Here is a 24464-nt window from a genome sequence, read left to right as displayed (position 1 = left end):
AGCCCCTAGCAACAGTAATAACAATGACAGCAGTTAATCTCTATTAGTATATGACACTACTCTGGACAATTTAATAAATTTAAAATTAATCCTTACAGTAATCATGTGAAATAGATTTAACTACTGTCTCTAATTTATAAACAAGAAAATGGAGGCAAAATATTAATAACCTTGCATAATATCACAAAGTTGTGAGTACTAACTAGAGTTGAGGTTTTAAAACAGAAAATGTTGGGCTGGAGAGATGGCTCAGTAGTTAAGAGCATGTACTGCTTTTCTAGAGGACCTGGGTTCAATTCCCAGCACCCACATGGTGGCTCACAACTGTTCTAAGTCCAATTCTAGGGGATCTGATACCCTATCCTGGTCCACTCAGGTACCAGGCACACAAGTGGTATATAGACATACAAGCAGGCAAAACACCCATGCACATAAAATAAAAAACAACCAAACCAACCCCACTGCTCATTTTCAAAGGAATGAATCTGAATACTCCCCTCTTGCTGTGTGGGTGTGTTCTAGGGATCAAACTTAGGTCACCAGGCTTGATGATTAAAAACCTTTACTCCTTGAGCCATCCTACCAGCCTGTCAAATCTTTGACTAAAACAAACACAAAAAGTATTTGCTACTATGTGGAAATAAATGATTAGTGGTTAATGTCAAGATAAAACACCAAAAGAAATTTTAAACTGGGTTGTAGCGATGACTCAGCTTTTATGAGCACTGGCTGCTGTTTCAGAGAGGCCCAGGGTTTGATTTCCAGCACTCACAGGAAGCTATCAACAGCTGTAACTCAGTTCCAATGGATCCCAAACACCACCATACATAGCCTCTAAAGGCACTGCATGCACACAATACACATACATACTTGAAGGCAAAAGATTCATACACATAAAATTTAACAATCTCAAAATCTGAATTTAAACTTTAATATTACAAGCACAAGAGGTTTGGAAATATTTTAATGCGATATCTAATTATAATTTTTAAAAAGGCCCATTATTTTGAATAAAAGAATACCAAATAATCTTTATATGTTCACTAATGGAGAACTAATTAAATTATCTTTTATTCACCACAATGACCAGCAAACCATTAAGAACGAGGAGGTAAGCCAGATGTGGTGGAGTACATTAAAATCCCAGCACTCAGGAGGCAGGGGCAGGCAGATCTCTGTGAGTTCCAGGCCAGCCTGGTCTACAGAGAGATTTCCAGGACAGTCAGAGCTACACAGACAAACCCTGTCTTGGGGTTGGGGGTGGGGTTGGGGGGAGGGTGGGATATGAGGAGGTAGGGCTGACAAGAGGGCTCAGTGGGTAAAACAAAGACTAAATAATCCAAGTTTAATCCCTGGGACCTACATGGCGGAAAAAGAGAACCAACTGTTGTGGATTATTATTTTAACTGTATAAAGACTTGTTACATTTGTTTCTGCTGCTTTTGTTAACAGTGCAGAGATGTGTTACATTTGTTTGATTAAGTGAAATTAACCTGGGGTGAGGAGGCTGAGTCAGCAACTAGCTGACAGGAAGTGGTGGGGAGGAAAGAAGTGTAGCAAGGGTTCTTTAGTGGGGGCCGAGCAGGATGGCTACTTGTTATTCAGCCTCTCTGGATTAGCAGGATTCCATGTCAACCTTGAAATCCTGAGTTCTATAGAAGGACAGAGATTTAGATAGTTTGTTTTAGCAGCCTTGACAGAGCTGGTGCCTGAGGGAACAGAGTTCCCATCTGGCTGAAGCTGCTGCTGGTAGCTGCGGAGTTGCAACTGCCAGGTGGGACAGCAGTTGCTTTAAGGTGCAACCACTATATTGAATGCAAAACAACAACCAACTCCACTCCTGGGATTGTAAATGCATACCGTCATCACTGGCTGTTCATTCATTTATTGTTTAGTTGAGACATGGTCTCTCTACATAGTCATGGCTATCCTGAAACGCCCCATGTTGACTAGACTGTCCTCAAACTCAAGGAATCCACCTGCCTCTGCCTCCAAGCGCTAGGTTTAAAGGTGTACACCACTATGCTTGGACATTTTTTTTTTAATTTAAAGATTCACGGTTATAATATGTCTGAGTATTTTGTCTACATGAACGTATGTGCATCACATACATGCTTGGTGCCTACAGAGGTCATAAAAGACACTAGATCCCCAGGAACTGGAGTTATAGGCAGCTATGAGACACCATGTGGGTGCTGAGAACCAAACTCAGGTCCTCTGTAAGAGCAACAAATGTTCTTAATGACCACCTCTCCAAGCCCCAACTTACTCATTCTAATATTATTTATTTTTATTTTATGTGCATGAGTGTTTTGCCTCTATGTACGTATGTGTACAACATGCATACTTGGGGCCCACAGGATCCCCTGGAACTAGTTAGGGATGGTTTTGAGTCAGTCACCATGTAGATGTTGGGAACCGAACCTCAGTCCTTTGCAAAAGTAGCCAGTGATCTTAACTGTTAAGCCATTTTGCCAGTCAGTTTTTTTTATTATGAGGGTCCTTGGGCTCAATAAAGTCCTGGTGCTTTCTTTTTCTTTCTCTCTTTCTTTCTTTTTTTTTTTTTTTTTTTTTTTTTTGAGACAGGGTTTCTGTGTAGCCCTGACTATCCTGCTCACTCTCCAGACCAGGCTGGCCTCAAACTCATGAGTCACCTGCCAGGATTAAAGGCATGTGTCACTAGTACCTGGCAGAGCTCCAATAATTTTAAGGTTTAAAGCACTCAAGAAGTAATAACATCTAGGGCCCCTGAACTACAGTACTTCGATATAACATTTGTCAATCTTTATAAAGTTAGAATATTTTAAAATAAAACAGAGCTGGGCGGTGGTGGTGCACGCCTTTAATCCCAGCACTCGGGAGGCAGAGGCAGGCGGATCTCTGTGAGTTCAAGGCCAGCTTGATTTACAGAGTGAGATCCAGGACAGGCACCAAAGCTACACTGAGAATTGTCTCAAACAGAACTATTAGCAGACAGAATTCAGCTTACCTGTCTCCATTTTCTGGGTACTCAGATGGTGAAGCTAGATCTTCTGAATCATGATTAACAGGAGAAAAGAGATTGCTATTGTTAAGATTTTTCAAAACCAACTTCTTGATGCTTTTCCTAAAAATAGAGACCAAAAGAAACAGAAAAAATTAAGGTGTATACAAGTGTAGTAAATATTTTAAAAATCTGGACCTCAAAAGGGCACTCTTATATACCCAAAACTCACCTATTAAGTTGCATATAATTTTTTTTGTTTTGTTTTTCCAGATAAGGATTCTCGTATAACAGTCCTGGCTGTCCTGGAACTCAGAGATCTACCTGCCTCTGCCTCCCGAGTGCTGGGAGTGGGATTAAAGGGGTGTGGCACCACTGTCTGATGCATATATAGTAGATTTCTTAGTGGTGTGATCACATCATACAGTCTCAAACACATTGTACTTGTTTTGAACAATAAAGCTGAGAAGATATAGATTTAAGTGGAAAATATCCTTGAAGCTGAATGTATGGCACACAATTTTAATCCCAGCACTCAAGAGGCAGTATACACTTTTAATCCCAGCACTCCAGAGGCAGAGAGAGGCAGGCAATCTCTGGAGGTGGAGGTAAACCTGGTCTACATATTGAGTTCCATGATAACCTGGGCTACATACAGAAACCTTATCAACACACACACACACACACACACACACACACACACACACACACAAATTTTAAAAATAATGCATTCCCTCAAGGTTTCTATTTCAAGTTCCTACTTTGCATTTCTGCCCTGACTTCCCTCAATTATGGGAGTATAAACCGGATGTGTAAGCCAAATAAATGCTTTCCTTTCCTAAAGTGCTTTTTGGTCAGCATTTACAAGAGCAAAAGGAAGGAAAGTAGAAAAGTATCAAGGCTGTTTGTCCTGCTTTATACTACTTTCCACCTTATTTTGCTGAGATAGGGTCTTTTACTTATCTTGGAGATAAGCAGACAGACAAGAAAAATGCCAGCAACTGTCCTGTCTCTACCACTACAATGTACAGAGTACAGACAAGGATGTGGTCTTCAATGTATGGCTTCTTATGCGTGTGCTGAGCTTTGAGTTCAGGTCCTCATGCTTGCGCAGCAAATGGCCTTACCCACTCAGCCATCTCCCCAGTTTTCAATCCGTATTTAAAGATTTTGGCCAGGCTGTGGTGATGCATGCTTTTAATCCAAGCACTTGGGAGGCAGAGGCAAGAAGATCTCTGAGTTTGAGGTCAGCCCCATCTACAGAGCAAGTTTCAGGACAGCAAAGGCTTAGAAACCCTGTCTTAAAAAACAAAACAACAAAAATGGTTTTTAGCTTTATTTTATGTGTATGATGTTTTGCCTGCACCATGTGTGTGCCTGGTGCTCAAAGAAGGCCAGAAGAGCATTTCGGATCCTCTGGAACTAGAGCAAAGGATGGTTTGTGAGACACCATGAGGGTGCTTAGAACTGACCTGAGGTCCTCAGAAAGAGAAGGAGTAAGAAGTGCTTTAAACCACAGAGCTACTACTCTCCAGTCACAGCCCCATCCCCCTTTATATTTTGGTTTTCTTTTTCTTTCTTTCATTCTTTCTTTTTTTTTTGGGGGGGGGGGGAGGGTGTTCCAGACAAGAGTTTCTCTGTGTAGCCCTGGCTGTCTTGTAACTCACTCAAACTCCTGTCTCTGCCTCCCAAAGGCTGTGACTAAGGTATGCACCACCACCGCCTGGCCTATTTTTGGTTTTTTGTAAGACAGTTTCTCTGTATCGCCCTGGCTGTCCTGGGAACATGTTCTGTAGATCACTAAAGATCCACCCGCCTCTGCCTCCTGAGTGTTGGGACTAAAGGCGTGCACCCCCATCCCCTGCTTTTCCTAACCCACATTTTTAAGATGAGGAGCTGTAATGCACTGGGCAGTAGTGGCACATGCTTTTTATCTCTGTGAGTTCGAGGCCAGCCTGGTCTGGAAAGTGAGTTCCAGGACAGCCAAAGTTACACAGAGAAACCCTGTCTCAAAAAACCCGAACAAATTAACTTATCATCATTCATAAACAAAGAATTGTAAGTAATGAATTAAAAACAAACCCTACCCTTTTCTTATTAAAAAGCTACTGGCTTTTTGAAAAATGTTTGTGTGTCTGCCTGTGTCTATATAGCTACATATCTAGAATAAGCAACTCAGAAATGAAATGCCCTGTCTCCTGATACCAACAATCTGCTATGTAATTTTCCTCAGGTCTTTTCCCATCTCAATACTCTAAGATATCATTTATGTGGATTTTCCTATGCTTAGCAATAGTGCTTCCATTTTCTTGTCCTATCTTATTACTTTCTAATTATTCTATTATTAGTTCTGTATCTACAAACAACTCTCATGTGGGAAAGCAAAAGAGAAATACAGATTCTTCTTAACCTGATCTTTAACTTAAAAAAAAATCTTTATTATACTGCTAGTGAATCCAAAGGCAGCCTTATACAAGCTAGGCAAGTGCTCTACCATTGAGCTAAATCTCTAGGCCTTGATTATTTGAGTTGTAAAAACTGTAAATACAAAGGTAATAATTTTACAAAACCAAAATAAAAATATGAACATGTAAAATTAGACTCACAGTCATCAAAATATTTATGTTAATATTACCTTAGGATAATTAAAATAGGTTTTATTGCTTAAATAACTATTGTTTAACAAAAATAAACTCACTTGGGCATGAATGCTCCGTTGGCTAAGGATGGTTCATCATCATCCAGCCCATCAAAGAGATGTGATTTGGCTGTACCAGTTGTTTGCAAAGCCTTTGGCCTGACTCTGGTGGCAGGGCGAGGTGTAAGTTTATAATGAGTAGGTGTAGTAAGAGCCTTCTGAGCTGCTGGATTGGTTGGTTTCAGTCTCTGAAAAGGAAAAGAAAAGCATCAAGCCAACTTGCTATGAATGTTTACATCTGTAACCCTTGCAGCTGGCAGACTATGGTAGGACCATCATCTATTCAAGGCCAGCCTTATTACACAGAGAGCCCAGACCTGACAGGTCTATCTGGCAAGGCATTGTTTCACTGTCTCAAGAAGAAGCATCAAAGATTATTGTTTATTTTAAATATATGGCACTATTCTTAATAACAGGAAAATCAGCCAGGCCCAGTACTCACATCATACCCATCCAGCCCCCACTCCCTTTTATTCTCAGACAGGTCTATACAGCTTGGTCTGCCTGGAACTTGCTATGTAGACCAGGATGGCCTTGAATGCAGAGAAACACTTGGCTCTACCTCTCAAGTGTGAGGATTAAAGGCATACATTACCATGTTTGGCTTTTACTCCTTTAATCCCAGCACTTAAGAGACAGAGTCAGAAGGACTCCAAGTTGAGGGCAGACAAGGTTAACCAAATTTCAAATTTCATCTTTTCTTGAAGTATCAGCTCCCTTAAACCAAGGACACTAACACCTAATATCATATGTGTGTGTATATATATATATATATGGAGCCCTGGGCCTGGCCTGGTTTTTCTGATTATTAAGATTAGTGTCAGACATTTGAAATATTTATCTTTCTACAGAACTGGTATTTATTTATCCATCTTTCCAGTTCTCATTTCAATTGACTTGTCAAACACCTTTAAAAAAAATTACTTCTCTTATTTTCTGAGTATATGTGTGTGCACGCAAGTGTATGTATGTGCACCAGGTTCACAAGTAGATAACCAAGAAGGCCAGAAGGAGACACTGCGTCTGGGTCCTCTGCAAAAGCAGGAAGTGCTCTAAATAACTGAGCCATCTCTACAACCTCTGATGTAATAGCCTTTAAAATGCAATTGATGCCAGGCGGTGGCATCGCACGCCTTTTTTTTTTTTTTTTTTTTTTTAAAGATTTATTTATTTATTATGTATACAGTGTTCTGCCTGCACATATCCCTGCAAGCCAGAAGAGGGCACCAGATCTCATTACAGATGGTTGTGAGCCACCATGTGGTTGCTGGGAATTGAACTCAGGACCTTTGGAAGAACAAGCAGTGCTCTTAACCTCTGAGCCATCTCTCCAGCCCGGCGTCGCACGCCTTTAATCCCAGCACTTGGGAGGCAGCCAGGAAGATCTCTGTGAGTTTGAGGCCAGCCTGGGCTACCAAGTGAGTTCCAGGAAAGGCGCAAAGCTACACAGAGAAACCCTGTCTCGAAAAACAAAAAAACAAAAACAAAACAAAACAAAACAAAAATTACAATTGATAAACTAGATTTGGAAAGTGCTTTATAATGAAGACATACTAATACAACATTCTTAATACATTTTGTACATTTTCTTCTTATGAAAAATTATCAGCTTGCCGGGCATGGTGGCACACGCCTTTCATTCCAGCACTTGGGAGGCAGAGGCAAGTGGATTTCTGAGAGTTCCAGGACAGCCAGGGCTGCTACACAGAGGAACCCTGTCTTGAAAAAAACAAAAACATCACCATCCCAGCCACCCCCCAAAAAGAAAAATTATCAGCTCACAATAGTTTACACATGACAATATTTATACTTATTTTAAGAAAATATAACAAAAAATCTTAAGATTTATAGAAATTGTTTCACATTAACTAAAATTTCATTCAAGAAAAACCGTTGAGCACAGTGAGACAAGTCTACAACCCCATGACTTAAAGTTGAAGGAGATCAGAAATGTAATTTTTACATTTAAAGATTAATTCCAGCACTTACAGTAGCAGAGGCAGGCATAGCTCTATGAGTTTGAAGCCAGCCAGACCAAGAGTAAGACTGTCACAGAACAGGACAAAAGGATGTCATAATTTATTCTCCTTCTAGAACAGACCCTTCTCATGAACATACTCAATATGTTTTTTGTGATCTGGGCTGGTGAGATGACTCAGCAGGTAAAAGAACCTAAACCTGTTGATTGAAGTTTGAATCCAAAAATCCACATAGTACAAAAAAAGAACCAACTCCTGAAAGCTATCCTTGGATACACAGGCACAATTGCAAATACATAAACACACATGTCCCCAAATGTGAACATACACCCTAATGCACACACAAAGATGTTTTTCATGACTTTTTGTAATTTAGTGCTTTTGCTTAGAATATCTTCATTTCTACATTACACTTCAAGAGGAAAATATTACTGCCTTTGAAAAGTCTCATCAAACTCACACAACTATCTATACTATGCTTCTTATCCTATTTTAAAACTTGCTTGTTTTTGAGAGGTCTCATTATGTAGTCCTGGCCAGCCTGAAACGTACTTTCTAGATCAGACTGCTTCTGCCTCCTCAGTGTTCACAACCACACAAGGCATATATTTAAAAACTTTTAGCAACACTCTCATAACATAAAAGTTTGACATTTAATATATATAAAATTGTCCGAGTAATTTCTGTTGCTAAAATACCCTGACAAAAAGCAACTTAAGGCAGACAGGTTTGTTTTAGCTCACAATTCCAGATTGTAGTACATCAAGCTGGGAAGTCAAGGCAGGAACTTGAAGCAGCTAGTCACCTCATATCCACAATCAAGGAGAGGAATAAATCCATGTATGTCTAGTACTCTTATACAGTCCAGGGCTCTAAAACAGGGAGTGATGCTGTCCACTGTGTCTTTCCACATTAATTAAGGCAATCAAAACAATCCCCTTGCTGGTAAGTCTACAGATTAAACTGATTAAGCAATCTCTCACTCAGACTCCAAGTGATGCCAGATTTTGGCAAGTTGACAAAACTAACCATTATAATAATTCAGTAATTTTTATAGTTTTTACAAGGTTGTATAACCATTATCACTATCTAAATCTAGCACATTTCCATCACTTCAAAGATACTCTGTACATTCCAATTCCTCCTCATCCCTTGTCAACTACAAATCCTCTTTCTCAATGAATTGTGATTTGTGATCTATTAATATAAACAAATCATGTAGCCAATGTGCTGGCTTCTTTCTTGGTGTACTTTCAAGGTTCACCCATGTACTTTGTTCCTTTCAATGGATGACATGTCTATCATATAACATTCTGTTTGCTCACTTATCAAAAAACTGGTTCCTCTACTACTGTATCTACTATATGGAGCTACAGTAAACTTAAATTTTCAGGTCTGATCTCCCTTATTGGACAAGCTCCTAAAGTTCTTTCTCTTGCTTTGCATCCTTAGCATTAAATAGGATGCCTACCTTACCATATTTGTGCATCAGGCTCTCTAGAACACATAATATTCATCTAATTACAACTTAGATTTACACAGCACTTTAAGAAGTACCAAGAGAGACTTGGGAGATGGCTCAATCAGTGAAGTGCTTGCCTTGCAAGAATGAAGACCTGAGTTTGACCCCTAAAAGCTATGTTAGAAAAGCCTTCATCCCGCTCTGGAAAAGTGGACACAGGCGCACTCTTAACATCAGAACCAATGGCTATTCATCAAACCTTCCCTTCTACTTCTCACAAGTGTGAAATGTCAAAAGGCAGTGCTCTGGAGCTATCCATACTTTACTTGAAAATATCTGTTAACTGTGGTCCCTTTGATAAATAAACTCGTTTTTAGTCTCTCCTAAAAAGAATAAAAAATTACCTCTTCTTTCTTCTTAGGATCCGACATAGGATTCCGGAAGAGAGGGGAGTCTCCAAAGGGTGAGTATGTTAGACTATTGAGGTGCTGCTGGAGAACAGCCTGCTGGGCAGCAGAAGCATTTGGATCTGTCAAAGCTATTCAAAACAAGAAAAGGATGGGGGTGGGGAGTAAGTTCAATGATCCAATACATTAGTATCAGAGAACTCAACACTCTTTAAAGAAATGAAATCTTTAAATATTCAGACCCACTCAACGGTATTATTTAGCAAGACAATGAGCCAACTAAAAGCACAAAACCATCAATTAAATAAAAGTAAGCAAAGATATGGAAAGCCATTTCATAAGAGACATTACATACAAAAATTCGCTAACTAGTAATTAAATACATGTAAATTAAAATAGCCTAGAAAGACTGCTTTGTACTTACTTATCTACCACTAGCACACATTACAAAAGTTATAGTTTTTGATCTCTAGAAACAAAGGTAGTTTTAGCTGGGTAAGATGGCACATGCTTATTTATAAAGCCCAGCATTCTAGAGGCTGGAACACAATAATCAGGAGTTCAAGTCTAGTCTATACCACAAACCAAGTTCTACGCTGGCCAGCTATTTTAATTTTCTCTCAAAGCATAAATGAACATTTTCTACCAGGCAGTGGTGTCACACTGGGGAGGCAGAGGTGGGTAGATCTCTGTGCGTTCAAGGCCAGCCTGGTCTACAAAGCGAGTTCTAGGACAGCCAAAGATATACAGAGAAACACTGTGTCAAAAAACCAAACCAAACAAACAAAACAAAAAACAAAACAGAACATTTCCCATCAGCCACAGAAAACTCAGAGGACTCGGAGGCAGAGCCAGGCGGATCTCTGTGAGTCCGACGCCAGCCTGGTCTATGGAGCAAGATCCAGGACGGCACCAAAACTATACAGAGGAACCCTGTCTTGAAAAACCAAAAAGATTATAGATGGTCATAATGTATAAAAATCTAGTGTATAAAAATGAAAAGTAAAACTAGTGTAGTATACTTCTGATAAAGAAACCAATTTTCAAGAGAATCATTCCAAAAATACTTATCAAATATTAAATCAATCATCTGAGAGAAAAAAGTTTTCCTCTTACAAAGAAATAGGCTAAAGCCCGAATATAGTAAGAATGTATATTAAAAGAGTTCTCATATCAAAACTCTAAGTTCTCATAATGGGGAAAATAAAAAGAGCAGCAGCAGCTACAGGAGCAACCACCACCATCATCACCAGAAGAATAGGAAGTTCAGCGTACAATCACACCATAGTAGATCCTACTTAGTCAAACAAATTGGTGTAACTGGATGAATGTAGTCAGGCTTATGGCTCAAACCTGTAACCCTATCTATCAGGTGGAAGGCTTAAGGATTGCTATAAATTTGAGGCCACTTGGGATAAAGAGAGACCCTGTCCGAAATACACACACAGCTACACAATGTAAAAAAAGTTAAGACACTATTGATATTTAAGGAATAGTATAAATATGGTCAAGAATTTGAGACCCAGAGGAGATAATATTTAAAGAGCATATAAGAAGTCATCTGAATTCAGACAAGTCACTAAAACAAAAGTCAGCCATAGGGGCACATCTGTAACTCCAGCTACTCGGAAGGCTAAAGAAAAAGGAGGGGTGAGTCCAAGGTTAACCCAGGTAACATATTAAGATTCTGTCACAAACTAATAATTAAAAAAGAAAAGACTACATATAAACAAAAAATATATACAAGTTATCTTCTGTAACATGGCATTATCAATAAACAAAACAGTATTATTGTGAGAAGTTAGGCAAGGAGACTAAGTTTCAGAAACAATGAACTTTTTCCTTTGGTACTGGGAATTGAAGTTAGGGTCTCATACATACTAGGCAAATACTACCAGGGTGCTATATTCCTTATCCAAAAATTCTGTTATTTTTACTCAGCATTTTGTTACTTGACAATCACTTATCCCTTAAAGAAAATAATCTGATCTCTAAAAACTGACCTATGGGTCACACTAAGTGGACTTGCTCACAAGAATGAAAAAAAGGGGGGCTGGAAAGATAGAACAGCAGTTAAGAGAACTGTTTTTTTTTTTTCCCCCCCAGAGGACTGGGTTCAGTTTGCAGTACCCACACAGTGGCTCATAACTATGTAACTACAGTTCCAGAGCATCTGACGTCTTCTTATGGCCACTACAGGCAGGAGGTATACAGAAATACATGCAAGCAAAACACCTACACACATAATTGCTTAAAAATCATTAACAACCCCCATGGGAGAACTTACCTTGTTGGAAGAGAGGAAGGGGGAAGGGGAGGAGCAAGAAGAGGGATGAGAGGGGAATCTGTGGTTGGTATGTAAAATGAATTAAAAAAAAGGGGGGGGGAATCATTAACAAACCCAAGCATATTAGGAAAATTTGCTTTACATTATAAATATGAAAATTTCTGTCTCAAAAAAAAGGTCTAAGGTCCAGAAAGAAGGTTCAGCAGTTAAGAGCACATGTTGGTCTTCCAAAGAACCAGAGTTCAGTTCCTAGCACCCATACTAGGCAGACCACAAATATCTGGAACTTCAGCTCCAGTGGATATGATGCCTCTGGCCTACTTGAACATTTATACACACTTAGCATACACAGACACTCACTGACAGACAGACAGACAGACACAGACACACACACAGCTTAAAAATAAAATGTCTTAAAATAAAAGGTTGTGTATGGGAGGTATGGGTAAATAGTTAAAAGCACTTGCTACTCTTACAGAGAAGTTGAGCATCTACAGGGTGACTCACAACCATCTGTAATTCCAGTTCCAGGGAAACCAACACCCTCTTCTGACCTCTCCAGGCACCAGGCACACATATGGTATACATATATTCCATGCAGCCAAACACTCATACACATAAAATAATCTAAACAATTTTTTGAAGATAGAGAAGGAAGCTGACATGTGAGCAAAAATTAAGAGAACAAGTACTAGTGAAATTACTATTGGCATATTTTGGTAATAAGAATTTGAAAACATATCAAATAATTAAATTATGACCAAATTATTAAAGGGGTTGAGAAAACAACAAAATCAAGCCTTTCTAATGACAGAGAAGAGACAAATGTTCTTTTTTCAGTTTTTTGTGACAGGGTTTCTCTGTAGCTCTGGCTGTCCTGAAACTTGTTCTTAGACCAGGCTGGCCTCAAACTCGGAGATCCACCTGCCCCTGCCTCTGCCTCCCGTGTACTGGGAAAAAAAATTCTAGCACACCAATTCTGCTTGGGGTTAGGAAGTAAAAAAGCAACACTTGAGTAGGATTTCTAAAGAGACAGGTTTAGGTAATAACAAACCAAACGAGGTCACTGGACTAGAACCTATAGGTATACTATCATGACAAAATTGAAGATAAGGCCCCTGCCCAATAATGGCCGACCATAATAAATCTAGCACCTTTTAATTAAGATGTTTTTGATACAAAGGTAGACATTCTAAACATTAATAGAATTATTTTTAAATGGGCAATAATATACAACTGTAATATAAAACCCTTGAATCAAGAGTCAAGTGTAAGTCATGCATGCCTAACATTCCAAGCACTTGGCAGGTAGAGGCAAGGAGGATCAGGAGTTCAAGGCCAGTCTCTGTTATACAATATAAGCTACATATAATCATCTCAAAAATAGAGGGAGAGGGGGAACAAAACACCAGATTTGATCAAGCAGGACTAAAACAGGACAGAAATGTAAATGTATAGTCCATATGCAGAGGCCAGGAATATAACTTGGCTGGCAGTGTCTATTTTGCATAGAGTTCTTGGTCTGATTGATCCCTACACTACAATATCAAAAGGGTTGAGTGGAATACTCCTGTAATCCAAGAACTGGGGTTTGGAAGCTGGAGGATCACTTTATAAACTACCCACTGTCATGCTGCTAACTTCCCTGATACTCAACAGACTATAGTCATAGAGCATAAAAATGAAATAAGCCCATGGAAAGAACAAAAGCAACTACTGAGAGAAATGGCATTATCCACTAACTGAGAATTCACATTCTCATTTAGGGAACTTTTGAATATCTGTTTCCAGACTACAAATTATGTAATGAAAGATGCTGGTAAATACAAACACAAAGTTGCCAGTTAGGTTTTAAGTATTTTATTTTTAAATATGAATGGATAAGATCATGAAACAGGATCAAAATTAAAACAATCCTAACGAATTAAAGAACAAAAGATATCTGAAATTTTTGGTATCAATAAGCAAACCCAAAGTTTAAAGAAAAATCAATGTCTAAAACCAGATGTTTGAAAAGAGAAGCATTCAAGAAATCCTTGGGGTTCCTTTGTTCTTTTGAGATAGAAACCTATGTAACTGAGGTTGGCTCTGAATTTGCTATGCAGCTGAGAAATACCTTAAATTCTTGATCCTTGTGCCTCCTCAAGTGCCACTTACAAGTGGGTGCCACTATGCCTAGCTTTCACAAGCCACATCAACTATCAACATACAAAAATATGAAGACAGGGAGCCATAGAGTTGGCTCACCAGTTAAGAGTACTTGTTGCTCTTGCAGAGAGGACCCTGATTCAATTCCCAGCACTCATGTGATAACTCAAAACTGTAACTGCAAGTGTCAGGGGATCCGATGCCCTCTTCTGATCTCCTTGTGCACCTGGTACACACTTGATATACTTACATACATGCAAGCAAAATATTCATCCACATAAAATTACATCTAAAAACTTCAAATATATTTATATACATGAAAGGGGAAAAGAGAAGACTAGGGAAGGGCACTGATAACCCATTCGATAAAGGAAATTCAAGAAACTATCAATTAGTTGACAGAATTAGTACACACAGCTTAAATATATAATGATCTCAAAATGTAATTCAAGTATTATGACTAAACAATTTATCAATTTAGTCACATAAACTCATTCCTGGCATCCTGGCAGGGCATGGTGACACATGCCTTTAATCCTAGTACTCGGGAGGCAAAAGCAAGCCAGGTCTACAGAGTGAGTTCTAGGACAGCCAGGGATACACACACACACACACACACACACGGACACACACGGACACACACACGGACACACACACACACACACACACACACACACACACACACACACACACACACACACACGGGCGCACGCCTTTAATCTCAGCACTTGGGAGGCAGAAGCAGGTGGATCTCTGTGAATCTGAGGCCAGCCTAGGCTATAGCGTGAGTTCAGGACAGGCTCCAAAGCTGCACAGAGAAACCCTGTCTCGGGGTGGGGGAACAACAAAAATACCCCAAAAGAACAAAACCAAAACCAAACTTCCTTTCTAGGGCCAGAGAGACAGTTCAGCAGTTAAGAGTACTGGCTCTTCTTACAGAGGACTCAGGTTTGGTTCTCAGCACCCATAGGGCATCACACAACTATTTTCAATTCCAGGGAATCTGATGACCTTTTATGGCTTCTACAAACACTAGGCACATACAAGGTCCACAGGTACATGCAAACCAAACATTCACACACATAAAATAAAATTATAAAATCTCAAAAAAAAAAAAAATCCAACTCATTTCTTTCCATCTCACACTATTAATACCAGGTGATACTAGGTTTTCATTTCTAGTGATACACAGTTTAAATAGATATTTAAAGTAAACTAAGAATTTTTTTTTTTTTTTTTTAGAAATAAGGTGGAAGATACAGTAAAAACTAGGGAAGTACATTCACATGAATGAAGTACATAAAATATCTCAACAGATAAAAAGTAAAAGCTTAGGAGATTTAGCAAGTAGAACATTAACACTGGGGGAATAAACAAAACAGACAGAGGAGATAGGTAAGTTTCTACTTTAACAAGTTAAATTTACTTACGTTAAAACAAAACACAGAAATACAAGCACATTACTTAGTGAAACAAACTTCATCATATGCTAGATAAATTTAAATTTTCTAAAAGAGACCAATCCTAGGAATGAGGAGATAAAGAAGACTAGAATCTAAATCCTTCTATATTACATAGCTATTTAATAATGTGCACATGCACACTGCTTTAGTAAGGATGGGACAGTAGAAAATCAAGTCAGCAAGCTAAGTATTAGCAAGAAATAAACTGTAAAGCCTTCTAAAGTGACTGACACTTACCTACTGGGGCCTGGGGGGCGCCAAAGCCCAAAATGGCTGTCGTAGTATTAAATCCAGGGGCCCCAAAGGCTCCTGTACCAAGAGGCCCTCCAATCTTAGGTTGGTTGTTTCCAAACAAAGATGCCTGTCCAGCACCAAGAGCTATGGAGACAAGAGGAAAGAACAAGTGCCACAGAAGATCCTTTGACTATTGTGCCAGAGGTCAGTTACTTAAAGATATAATACATTTGGAAGCTTCATCATGACCAGTCATTTCAAGAAAAGAGCTAATGTGGTAAATGCTGACTTCATACTAGGCACTGGGCTGGGTACAGTAGAGTCAGAACCATCGTTCATTAGTTCCCTCAACTACAACATGTGACAATAATGGATAACTTAAGATATTTTCCTAATTATTAAAATGAATAAACATTCTCATTACATTTCCAAGAAGCATGGCATCTATCAGACACACAAAGTATTAACAAATATACCTAAAATAGGAACTGTTATCCCATTTTAGAAGAGTTACAAACGCTGGGATAGAAAGGAGGGTCAAAGCCAGCTCTATCTGACAGAATAACTGAGACATTAACTACCACTCTACTAAAAGAGATGTTCAAATTAAAAAAAAAAAAAATTCCCTGTGTATTTTAGTATTTACAAGCCAAAATACTTAAGTGACCAAAATTATTTTTATGTGTATGTGTGTTTTGCCTGTCATGCATATCTATGCACCCCATGCAAGTCTGGTGTTCCTGGAAGCCAGAAGAGGTATCAAATCCCCTGCAATAGTAGAGAGCTGCCATGTAGGTGCTGGGAATCAAACTCAGGTCTTCTGGAAGACCAGCCAGTGCTCTTAACCACTGAGCCATCTCTCCAGCCCCAATGTTAACATTTTAAGCTGGCATATAAGCCAAACTACAGGAAATCAAATTATCTCCTTTGAATAGTCAAAAAAGAGTAATACTTTTAATTATGTAGCTCCTGAAACGAGCTTTAACTAAACAAACTTGTTTTTCTTCAAAATGCCAAATGTCTCATGATGTAAGAACTAAACATATTCAAGTTTTAACACAAACTAGACTGGTTGGAATAAGAGCTCATTCCTCTACCTAAATCCTAGAATTACAGATATGCACCAGCATTATTAAAAACAACAACAAATATATATGGAGCTAGTGAGATGGCTCAGTGGTTAAGAGCACTTGCTGCTCTTATAGAGGACCCAGGCTTGACTCCAGTACCCACATGGTGACTTCTAACAGTCTGTAATTCCACTTCCAGGAAATGTGAAGCCCTCTTCATGACCTTTCCAGGCACTAGGCATACACATAATGCACATACATATATGCAGGCAAAACACTCATACACATAAAGTTACAAATAGATCTTGAAAATTCTTAATGTAGCAGAGAAATTGTTTTCTATTTATTATTATTTAGTGTCTTACTCTTGGGAATCAAATTCTTCTTAGAGAAAGACTGGTTACCTAAACTTAAGAATTGAAAAAAAACAAAACAAAACAAAACACAATCCAAAACAAAAGACAAAATCCAAAGGCCCCACATACTTCTACTAAGGAATGAGTTTGAATCTCCATCACTCAAAATGAAAACTGCAAATGACATACATACATTTAGCTCATGTTCTCCCCACAAATAGTATCGAGTTCCATAGTGTTAGTTTACATATAATACTGTGAAATGCATAGTTCAAATTTAAGAACACATTCTTCTTAAAGCTCAAGGTCTGTTTTAGTAAATATAATAGTCATGGAATCTCTACAATGTTTGCTTGATAACTCTCAAAATCCTAATTTCCATATATGATCTATTGTTACTAAAGTTAGAAGTGTAAAATTCTTTACTGATTTTGTCTTTTAGTTTATTCATATAGACAAGGCATGAAGAAGGAAAATATAGCAACAAAAACGTGATCTGTAGACTATAAAGAATAATTGTCAAGGTAAAATATTAAAAGTTAAACTATTAAATTATGGAATTAAGGGATAATATCAGGGAAAAAAGGTACAGAACATTTTACTATTATTTTTTTAATTACAAGGCTTTTATTTATTTATTTATTTATTTACTGCCCAATGGGGTTTTGCCATGGGTGTCAGATCCCCTGGAACTGAAATTACAGATAGTTGTGAGCTGCCACATGGGTGCTAGGAATTGAACCCAGGTCCTCTGGAAGAGCAGTCAGTGAATGCTCTTAACCACTGAGCTATCTGTCCAGCCTGGGTACAGAACAATTTAAAGGCTTGTACTAAAGGCAAAGACACTGGTAATCACAGTCCTCAAGATCCAGAACCCAAACAGAAATGTAATCATGTAAGAATAAAACTCAAACATGAAAAAAATATGTAAATAAAATTAAATGTTTAACAAAAAGATGTGAATGGAAATAAAGAAGTTTTGTGACTTTATAATGGTCATTTAGCAGAAACTATACTTCTATTTATGAGCTTGAAGGTTTTCTTGGGTAATGCTATCAAGCTGACACTCCTGTGGGATGCTCAACTGCAGGCACACATGCATGTTCTGAACATGCTTAAAGTAATCAAGGAAAAGCTATGATGTTTGGCAGGCTAAATGTATTAAACACAAATTTTCAACTGATGATACAATCAAGATGTGACCAAATTTATAAGTCAATGAACAACTAACTGCATGGCTAAACAAAATTCTCACCCAAGTCTTATGTTTATACTCAGACTCTTTGGACTTAACACCACCCTTGGTAGTAGCACACATCTGTAATCTAGTACTCAAAGGCCAAAGCGGACAGCAAATTTAAGCCCAGCTGTGTTACAAGAGATACTGTTAAAAAACAACAAAAACTGGCTGGGAATGTAGCTCAGCTGATAGAACACTTGTAATGTACATAAAACTAGGATGAATCCCACAGCACCACATAAACAGTGTGCAGTAGCACAGGCTTGTCATTTACACTTGGAGGAGAAAGGTGGATGATCAGAACTTCAGGGTTATTCATGTTTGGCTACATAAAAAGTGTGATGCTAGTCTGGAGTACATAAGACTACCTCAAAATAAAACTAAAACCTTTGGTGTTTATATCTGTATAAACATAAATTTTCTTCAAAAAGTCCCCTGCTGTGGGATAATGCTTTTGTACACTGGTTTCATAAAACGCTGATTGGCCAGTAGCCAGGCAAGAAGTATAAGCAGGATAAGCAGACAAGGAGAATTCTGGGAAGAGGAAGGCTGAGTCAGGAGACACCAGTCAGCCATTCACGGAGCAGCATATAATAGCACAAGGGTAAAGCCATAAAACACGTGGCGACATATAGATTTAATAGAAATGGGCTAAGTTTTAAGTGTAAGAGCTAGTCAGTGGTAGGCCTGAGCTAATGGCCAAGCAGTTTTAATTAATATAAGCCTCTGTGTGTTTACTTGGGTCTGAGCAGATGCAGACTGGGCGGGACACACAAAACTTCCAGCTACAGTCGCCTTTAATTTGCTGATACCAAAGCTATTACCAACTAGAGGATTAGAAGAAAATATTGATGCATACTGTTCTTTGTGTTCTGGGATCATGTTCTCTCCCCTCTCCCACTCTCTCTCTCTCTCTCACACACATCCCACAAAAAATAACCATTTTTTTTCCTAGCTTTTAATATAAATTTTGGCATGTTAAAAAGTTCAAGGGTGGGCCGGGCAGTTGTGGCGCACGCCTTTAGTCCCAGCACTCAAGAGGCAGAGGCAGGTGGATCTCTGTGAGTTTGAGGCCAGCCTGGGTTACAGAGTGAGTTCCAGGAAAGGCTCCAAAGCTACACAGAAAAATACTGTCTCAAAAAAAAAAAAAAAAAAAAGAAAGTTCAAGGGTGTGAGGGGTGGGGTGTGGCCCCAAAGTAGAATAACTTGCATGGCATACATAAGGTCCTGGCTTTAATACATGGTATTGCAAAAAGAAAAGAAAAAAAATGTAGCCTTTGGCACATGCCTTTAATTCCAGCAGTCAGAATGGCAGAGGCAAGCTCCAGGACAGCCAGGCTACACAGAGAAAACCTTGTCTCAAAAAACCAAAATCAATCAACCAATCAATCACGGGTCACAGGGCATGGTGATGCCCGCCTTTAATTACAGAATTCTAGAGGAAGAGAAAGGCTGGCAGATCTCTGAGTCCAAGGCCACCCTGGTGTTCTAAGACAGCCAGAACTACAAAGAGACCTTGTCTCAATAAAAAAAGAAAAAGAAAAAAAAAAAAAAGAGCCGAGCAGTGGTGGTGGTGCAAGCCTTTAATTCCAGCCCTTGGGAAGTGGAAACAGAGGCAGGAGGATCTCCATGAGTTCAAGGTCAGCCTGGTCTACAGAGTAAGTTAAAGAAAAGCCAGCCAGGGCTACATAGAGAAACCCTATTTCAAAAAAAAAAAAAAAAAAAAAAAAATTCAAAGCTGGTTTGTTGTGGTAGCACATATCTTTAGCACCAGCAAAAGAACTGATCAGTACAGAGCTAAGGAGTGGACTTTGAATGAGGTAACTAAAAATAGCCAAATTAACACATAGTAGAGGCAGGAGCATAGATTTTAAAAGCCTTCATAAGGCCCAGTATGGTGGAGCATGGCTTAAATCCTAGCAACTAGGAGATAGAGGCAGATAGATCTCTGTGAGTTTGAGGCCAGCCTGATCTATTCAGGGAGTTGCAAGATAGCTAGGGCTACTCAGTAAGACCCTGTCTCAAAAATAATTAATTAAATTAAATTAAAATTGAAAGCTGAAGGCCTGCCTGGGTTTCAGTTGCTTGCCCAGCATGAGAAAGACCTTGGTTCAATCTCCAACACCCATAATGCATACTACCCAGGAATCTAAGGCATTATTGCTTGAGTCCAGAAGTTCAAGATCAGTCCAGGAAAAAATAGTAACACACACACACACAAACCAAGGCTACATAAAATTCTACCATATAGCCATTAGAAGCCATAATATATACATAATAAGCATAATTTATTAAAAATAAGCCATGATCAAATATATGAAACAGAAAGATTCAAACAACCAATAAGCTCACATAAAGATTGCTACTTTCATCACTAATCATTGGAATATATCAATTTCCACTACCACATAGGCAAAAATGAAGTCCAGTAAGGGATCTGGAGAGATGCCTTAGCTATTACTAATACTGGCTGCACTTCCAGAGGTCCAAGGTTCAGTTCCCAGCACCTAAATGGCAGCTAACTCCAGTTCCAAGGGATCTGGCACAAGTGTCCTCTTCAGGCCTCTGTGGGCAAGTGCATGCACAGACATACAGGCAAGCAAAACACTCATCCATAAAAAAAAATGAATCTTTAAAAAAAGAAAAGACCCAATAAGCTCATGTGATAGGATATACCTATAGTAGTCTCAGCTACCTGACTAGAAGGATTCCAAGCCTAGGAGTTTGTAACCATGTTTTCAAAAAATACAGAAAGGACCATGGACAAGATACATACAGCTAAAAGGAAAGGAAGATTCCATTTCAAAAAGAAAAAGCCAAACAATACAGAAAAGGTATGGAAAAATGAACATATCAAACAATGTAAAAACTAATGCAAAATGGCACTGTTTTTGAAAGACAAATAAATCAACAAGACCAACTAATAATAATGTATACCTTCTATATGGCAATTTTCTAAATTTATTCTTATGTGCAATGGTGTTTTTATCTGTATGTATGTCTGTGTGAGGGTATTAGATTTCCCTGGAACTGGAGTAACAGAGTTGTGAGCTGTATGTGGGTACTGGGAATTGAACACTGGTCCTCTGAAAGAGCCGTCATCCTCTTAACTGCTGAGCCATCTCTCTAGCTCCCTAGATAGCAATTTTAATCTTACTTATTAATTATATAGTAACACAAATACAAAATTATTTAACAAAATTTTCATAAGGAGATTTGCTATTAACAGTAAACAACACAACTACTGATGGTAGTGGAAAGTTAGATAGATTATGATATATATGGCAAATGCAAAATACACACATACACTCAAATATTAAAGCCAATATTTTGAAATGAAATCTGTACACATGGACTAAAACAAAATAAGCTGATAAACAAAAGAAAGAAATACAATGAGATACAAAGTATAGCATACATCCCAAAACTTCAGGAAACAGTTATTATCTTACTATGTACAGTAATTTTCAGTTCATTCTCTTAAATCCTGGTTGCAGCCCAAGACAACAACGTGTAACAATGCCATCTCCGTCTTTGGTCTAAGCTAACCCATGAGTATTCTTCCCTTAGAGATCCTCACACTCAAGTCTCATTTTTCCTTAATAAATCTGCATTTTCTCTGCTACAAAAACAAAATCCAAAACAAAAGCCACTCATGGAGGAATGGACTAGGGGAGTGAGGGTGGATCCGTGGGAAAGCGTTTTCCTACCCTGTATATATGATCTTGGCTGTATATGATCAGGGCGAAATATCTCAAGTAAGGTTCAACTAAAAATGCCACTAAAATCCCTAGACATAAAATACTCATGTAACCATGTTTGAAAAAGTACAAAAAGGGGATACAGACAAGTTACAGTTAAAATCTAAACAGCTGATTACTTTACAGCTGAAACACTTAAGACTTTTCATGGTATTTCTGAATTGTTGAAATATTTAATAACATTTATTTTAAAAAGAAAGGTTAGCTGCGTATGGTTATGCACACTTTTAATCCCAACACTTGGGAGGCAGAGACAGGTAAATCTCTGTGAGTTCGAGGCCAGTCTGGTCTACATATCGAGTTCTTGGTCATCCAGAGCTACATAGTGAGACTCTGCCTCAAAGAACAAGGGGAAAAAAAGGTTAACAGTTCAAATGAATATAAAAGAAGTGTCTATTAAGGAGATGGCCAAGGAAAAACCACACCACAAAAGCAAAGAAAACAAAAACCAGGCAGTAGAAGCAGAGATTATGAAAGTAAGTAATTCTGCAAATAAATTACTATACCAAGATGAGAGAATTAGGCAAAGGAAGCAAATATGTATGCCTAAACCATATTTTACTGTATATTTAGAAGTAACCACCGTAACAGCCCTTGCCCCAGTTGCTGAAGACAGAAAGACCAATATTTTAAACGTACTGAAAAATAACTATAGCCAGGTGGTGGTGGTGCACGCCTTTAATCCCAGCACTCAGGAGGCAGAGCCAGGAGGATCTCTGTGAGTTTGAGGCCAGCCTGGTCTACAGAGTGAGATCCAGGACAGACACCAGAACTACACGGAGAAGCTGTCTCAAAAAAAAAAAAAAAAAAAAAAAGGAAGAGGGATGAAAGATAAAAAACTGAAAGGTATGTACAAACCTTGTAAAACTGCAGAACGTTTTTGTTAATAACCATAGCATGTATTCTCTATGCTGTCTTATCATGAGGCTTAACTGGTGAAAAATTCCAAGTCTAAATTATTCATATGAAGTTAAGACAGAGGGATTTAAAAGTTACTATCACTACTAATAAATCTTCCTTTTTTTTTTTTTTTTTTTTTTTTGGTTTTTCAAGACAGGGTTTCTCTGTGTAGCTTTGTGCCTTTCCTGGGACTCACTTGGTAGTCCAGGCTGGCCTCGAACTCACAGAGATCCGCCTGGAAATCTTACATTTTAAACTAAAACTCCCAGCTAAAACAGGACTAAAGGATACAAACTTTTATGTGGAAAAGGTAATTTTCCTATAATTCAAAATCTACGTTTTGTGAATTTAATATAAATGCACTAACATTTTAGGACCTGGTAAAACATAACTGCTGGAAATGCTTTAATAAATCTATTTGTAAAAATGGAAATCTAACCCTCTTATTTATAAGTATATGATCTAAACTCATAAGCTCAAGTTGTAATTACTTCCTAAAATTCATATGAACACTTTCTTACCTGTTCCAAATCCTGTACCAAGTCCAGTTCCCAGAGTCCCAGGTGCTGGCTTACTTCCAAAAATACTATTCCCACTGTTATTTGTGCCAAAACCTAAGGAAAAAGAAGAATGAGTGGATTGTAGTTTTAAAACAATTCTCAATTTTCTTTAAAGGGGAGTTTTAACACAAAGACAACTGATCTTAAGCTTTGTATCCTTAAGTTAATACTAATATTTATGAATCCCAAATTATCAGTTAATAGAACTTGTTAAAAAATTCTGACACCTGCAAACAAGTCTTTACATTTACTTAACTGCTTTAATAGCATCTTCAAGCCTGAAATATCAATTCCAGATAGGGTAATACCCAACAGCAAAGCAAGGTCACAGCTTGATGTTTGAACTTTGTAAGGCTCACAGTCAGCACACAAGCTTCACGCTTACTTACAAACACAAAAGTTTATTCCCTCAAACTTTCACTTTAAAAAATTGTCAACAAATAAAAACGAATAGAAAACAACCCATAAAAATCTCTATGGCAACACACACAAAAAAAACCCTATCTTGAAACACCCTCACCCCCTAATTTTTATAGCAATTTTTGTTTTAAACTGATGGATCTGACACAGACAGTAACGTGTGGCAGATTATGTGAGGTTCTTTCACAATGTCGCACTCAGTTAATTCATACAAACACTCAAAGGCTCAACTAGCTACTTTTTTGTGTGGAGGGGGTGCTTTTTGAAGAAGGTTTCACAGAACTCAAGCGAACCTGCAATAGCTAGGCATTAATAGTGGCTTTTATCTTCTCTACCTTCCAAGTGCTGGGGTCACAGGTATGCACCACCACTACTGTCTCTATACTATAAAAAAAAATAATAATAATAACCAGGGCTGGAGAGATGGACACTGACTGTTCTTCTAGAAGACCTAGGTTCAATTCCCAGCACCCACCCACATGGTGGCTCACAAATG

The 24464-nt window shown here is 38.4% G+C and overlaps 1 protein-coding gene across 12 annotated transcripts in view; it reads right to left on the bottom strand.

The window, feature by feature from the left end:
* Positions 1-24464, bottom strand: part of Nup98 (nucleoporin 98 and 96 precursor) — a 99973-nt gene that overhangs the window by 35405 nt on the left and 40104 nt on the right. For 8 of the 12 annotated variants that reach the window (XM_059269687.1, XM_059269678.1, XM_059269662.1 and 5 more), the window contains 5 exons: positions 23510-23602; positions 15665-15805; positions 9527-9660; positions 5682-5869; positions 2990-3106 (listed from right to left, as the gene is read on the bottom strand). In XM_059269687.1, coding sequence (XP_059125670.1) covers positions 2990-3106; positions 5682-5869; positions 9527-9660; positions 15665-15805; positions 23510-23602 — 673 coding nt within the window. The remainder of the gene's footprint in view (positions 1-2989; positions 3107-5681; positions 5870-9526; positions 9661-15664; positions 15806-23509; positions 23603-24464) is intronic. The other 4 variants (XM_059269721.1, XM_059269744.1, XM_059269752.1 and 1 more) reach the window with 1 other exon arrangement.

The sequence above is a fragment of the Peromyscus eremicus genome, chromosome 1 (genome assembly GCF_949786415.1).
Source record: "Peromyscus eremicus chromosome 1, PerEre_H2_v1, whole genome shotgun sequence".
Taxonomy (NCBI): Eukaryota; Metazoa; Chordata; class Mammalia; order Rodentia; family Cricetidae; genus Peromyscus; species Peromyscus eremicus.
The sequence above is the reverse complement of the archived record's forward strand: the minus strand, read 5'-3'. Positions and strand labels throughout refer to the sequence as shown.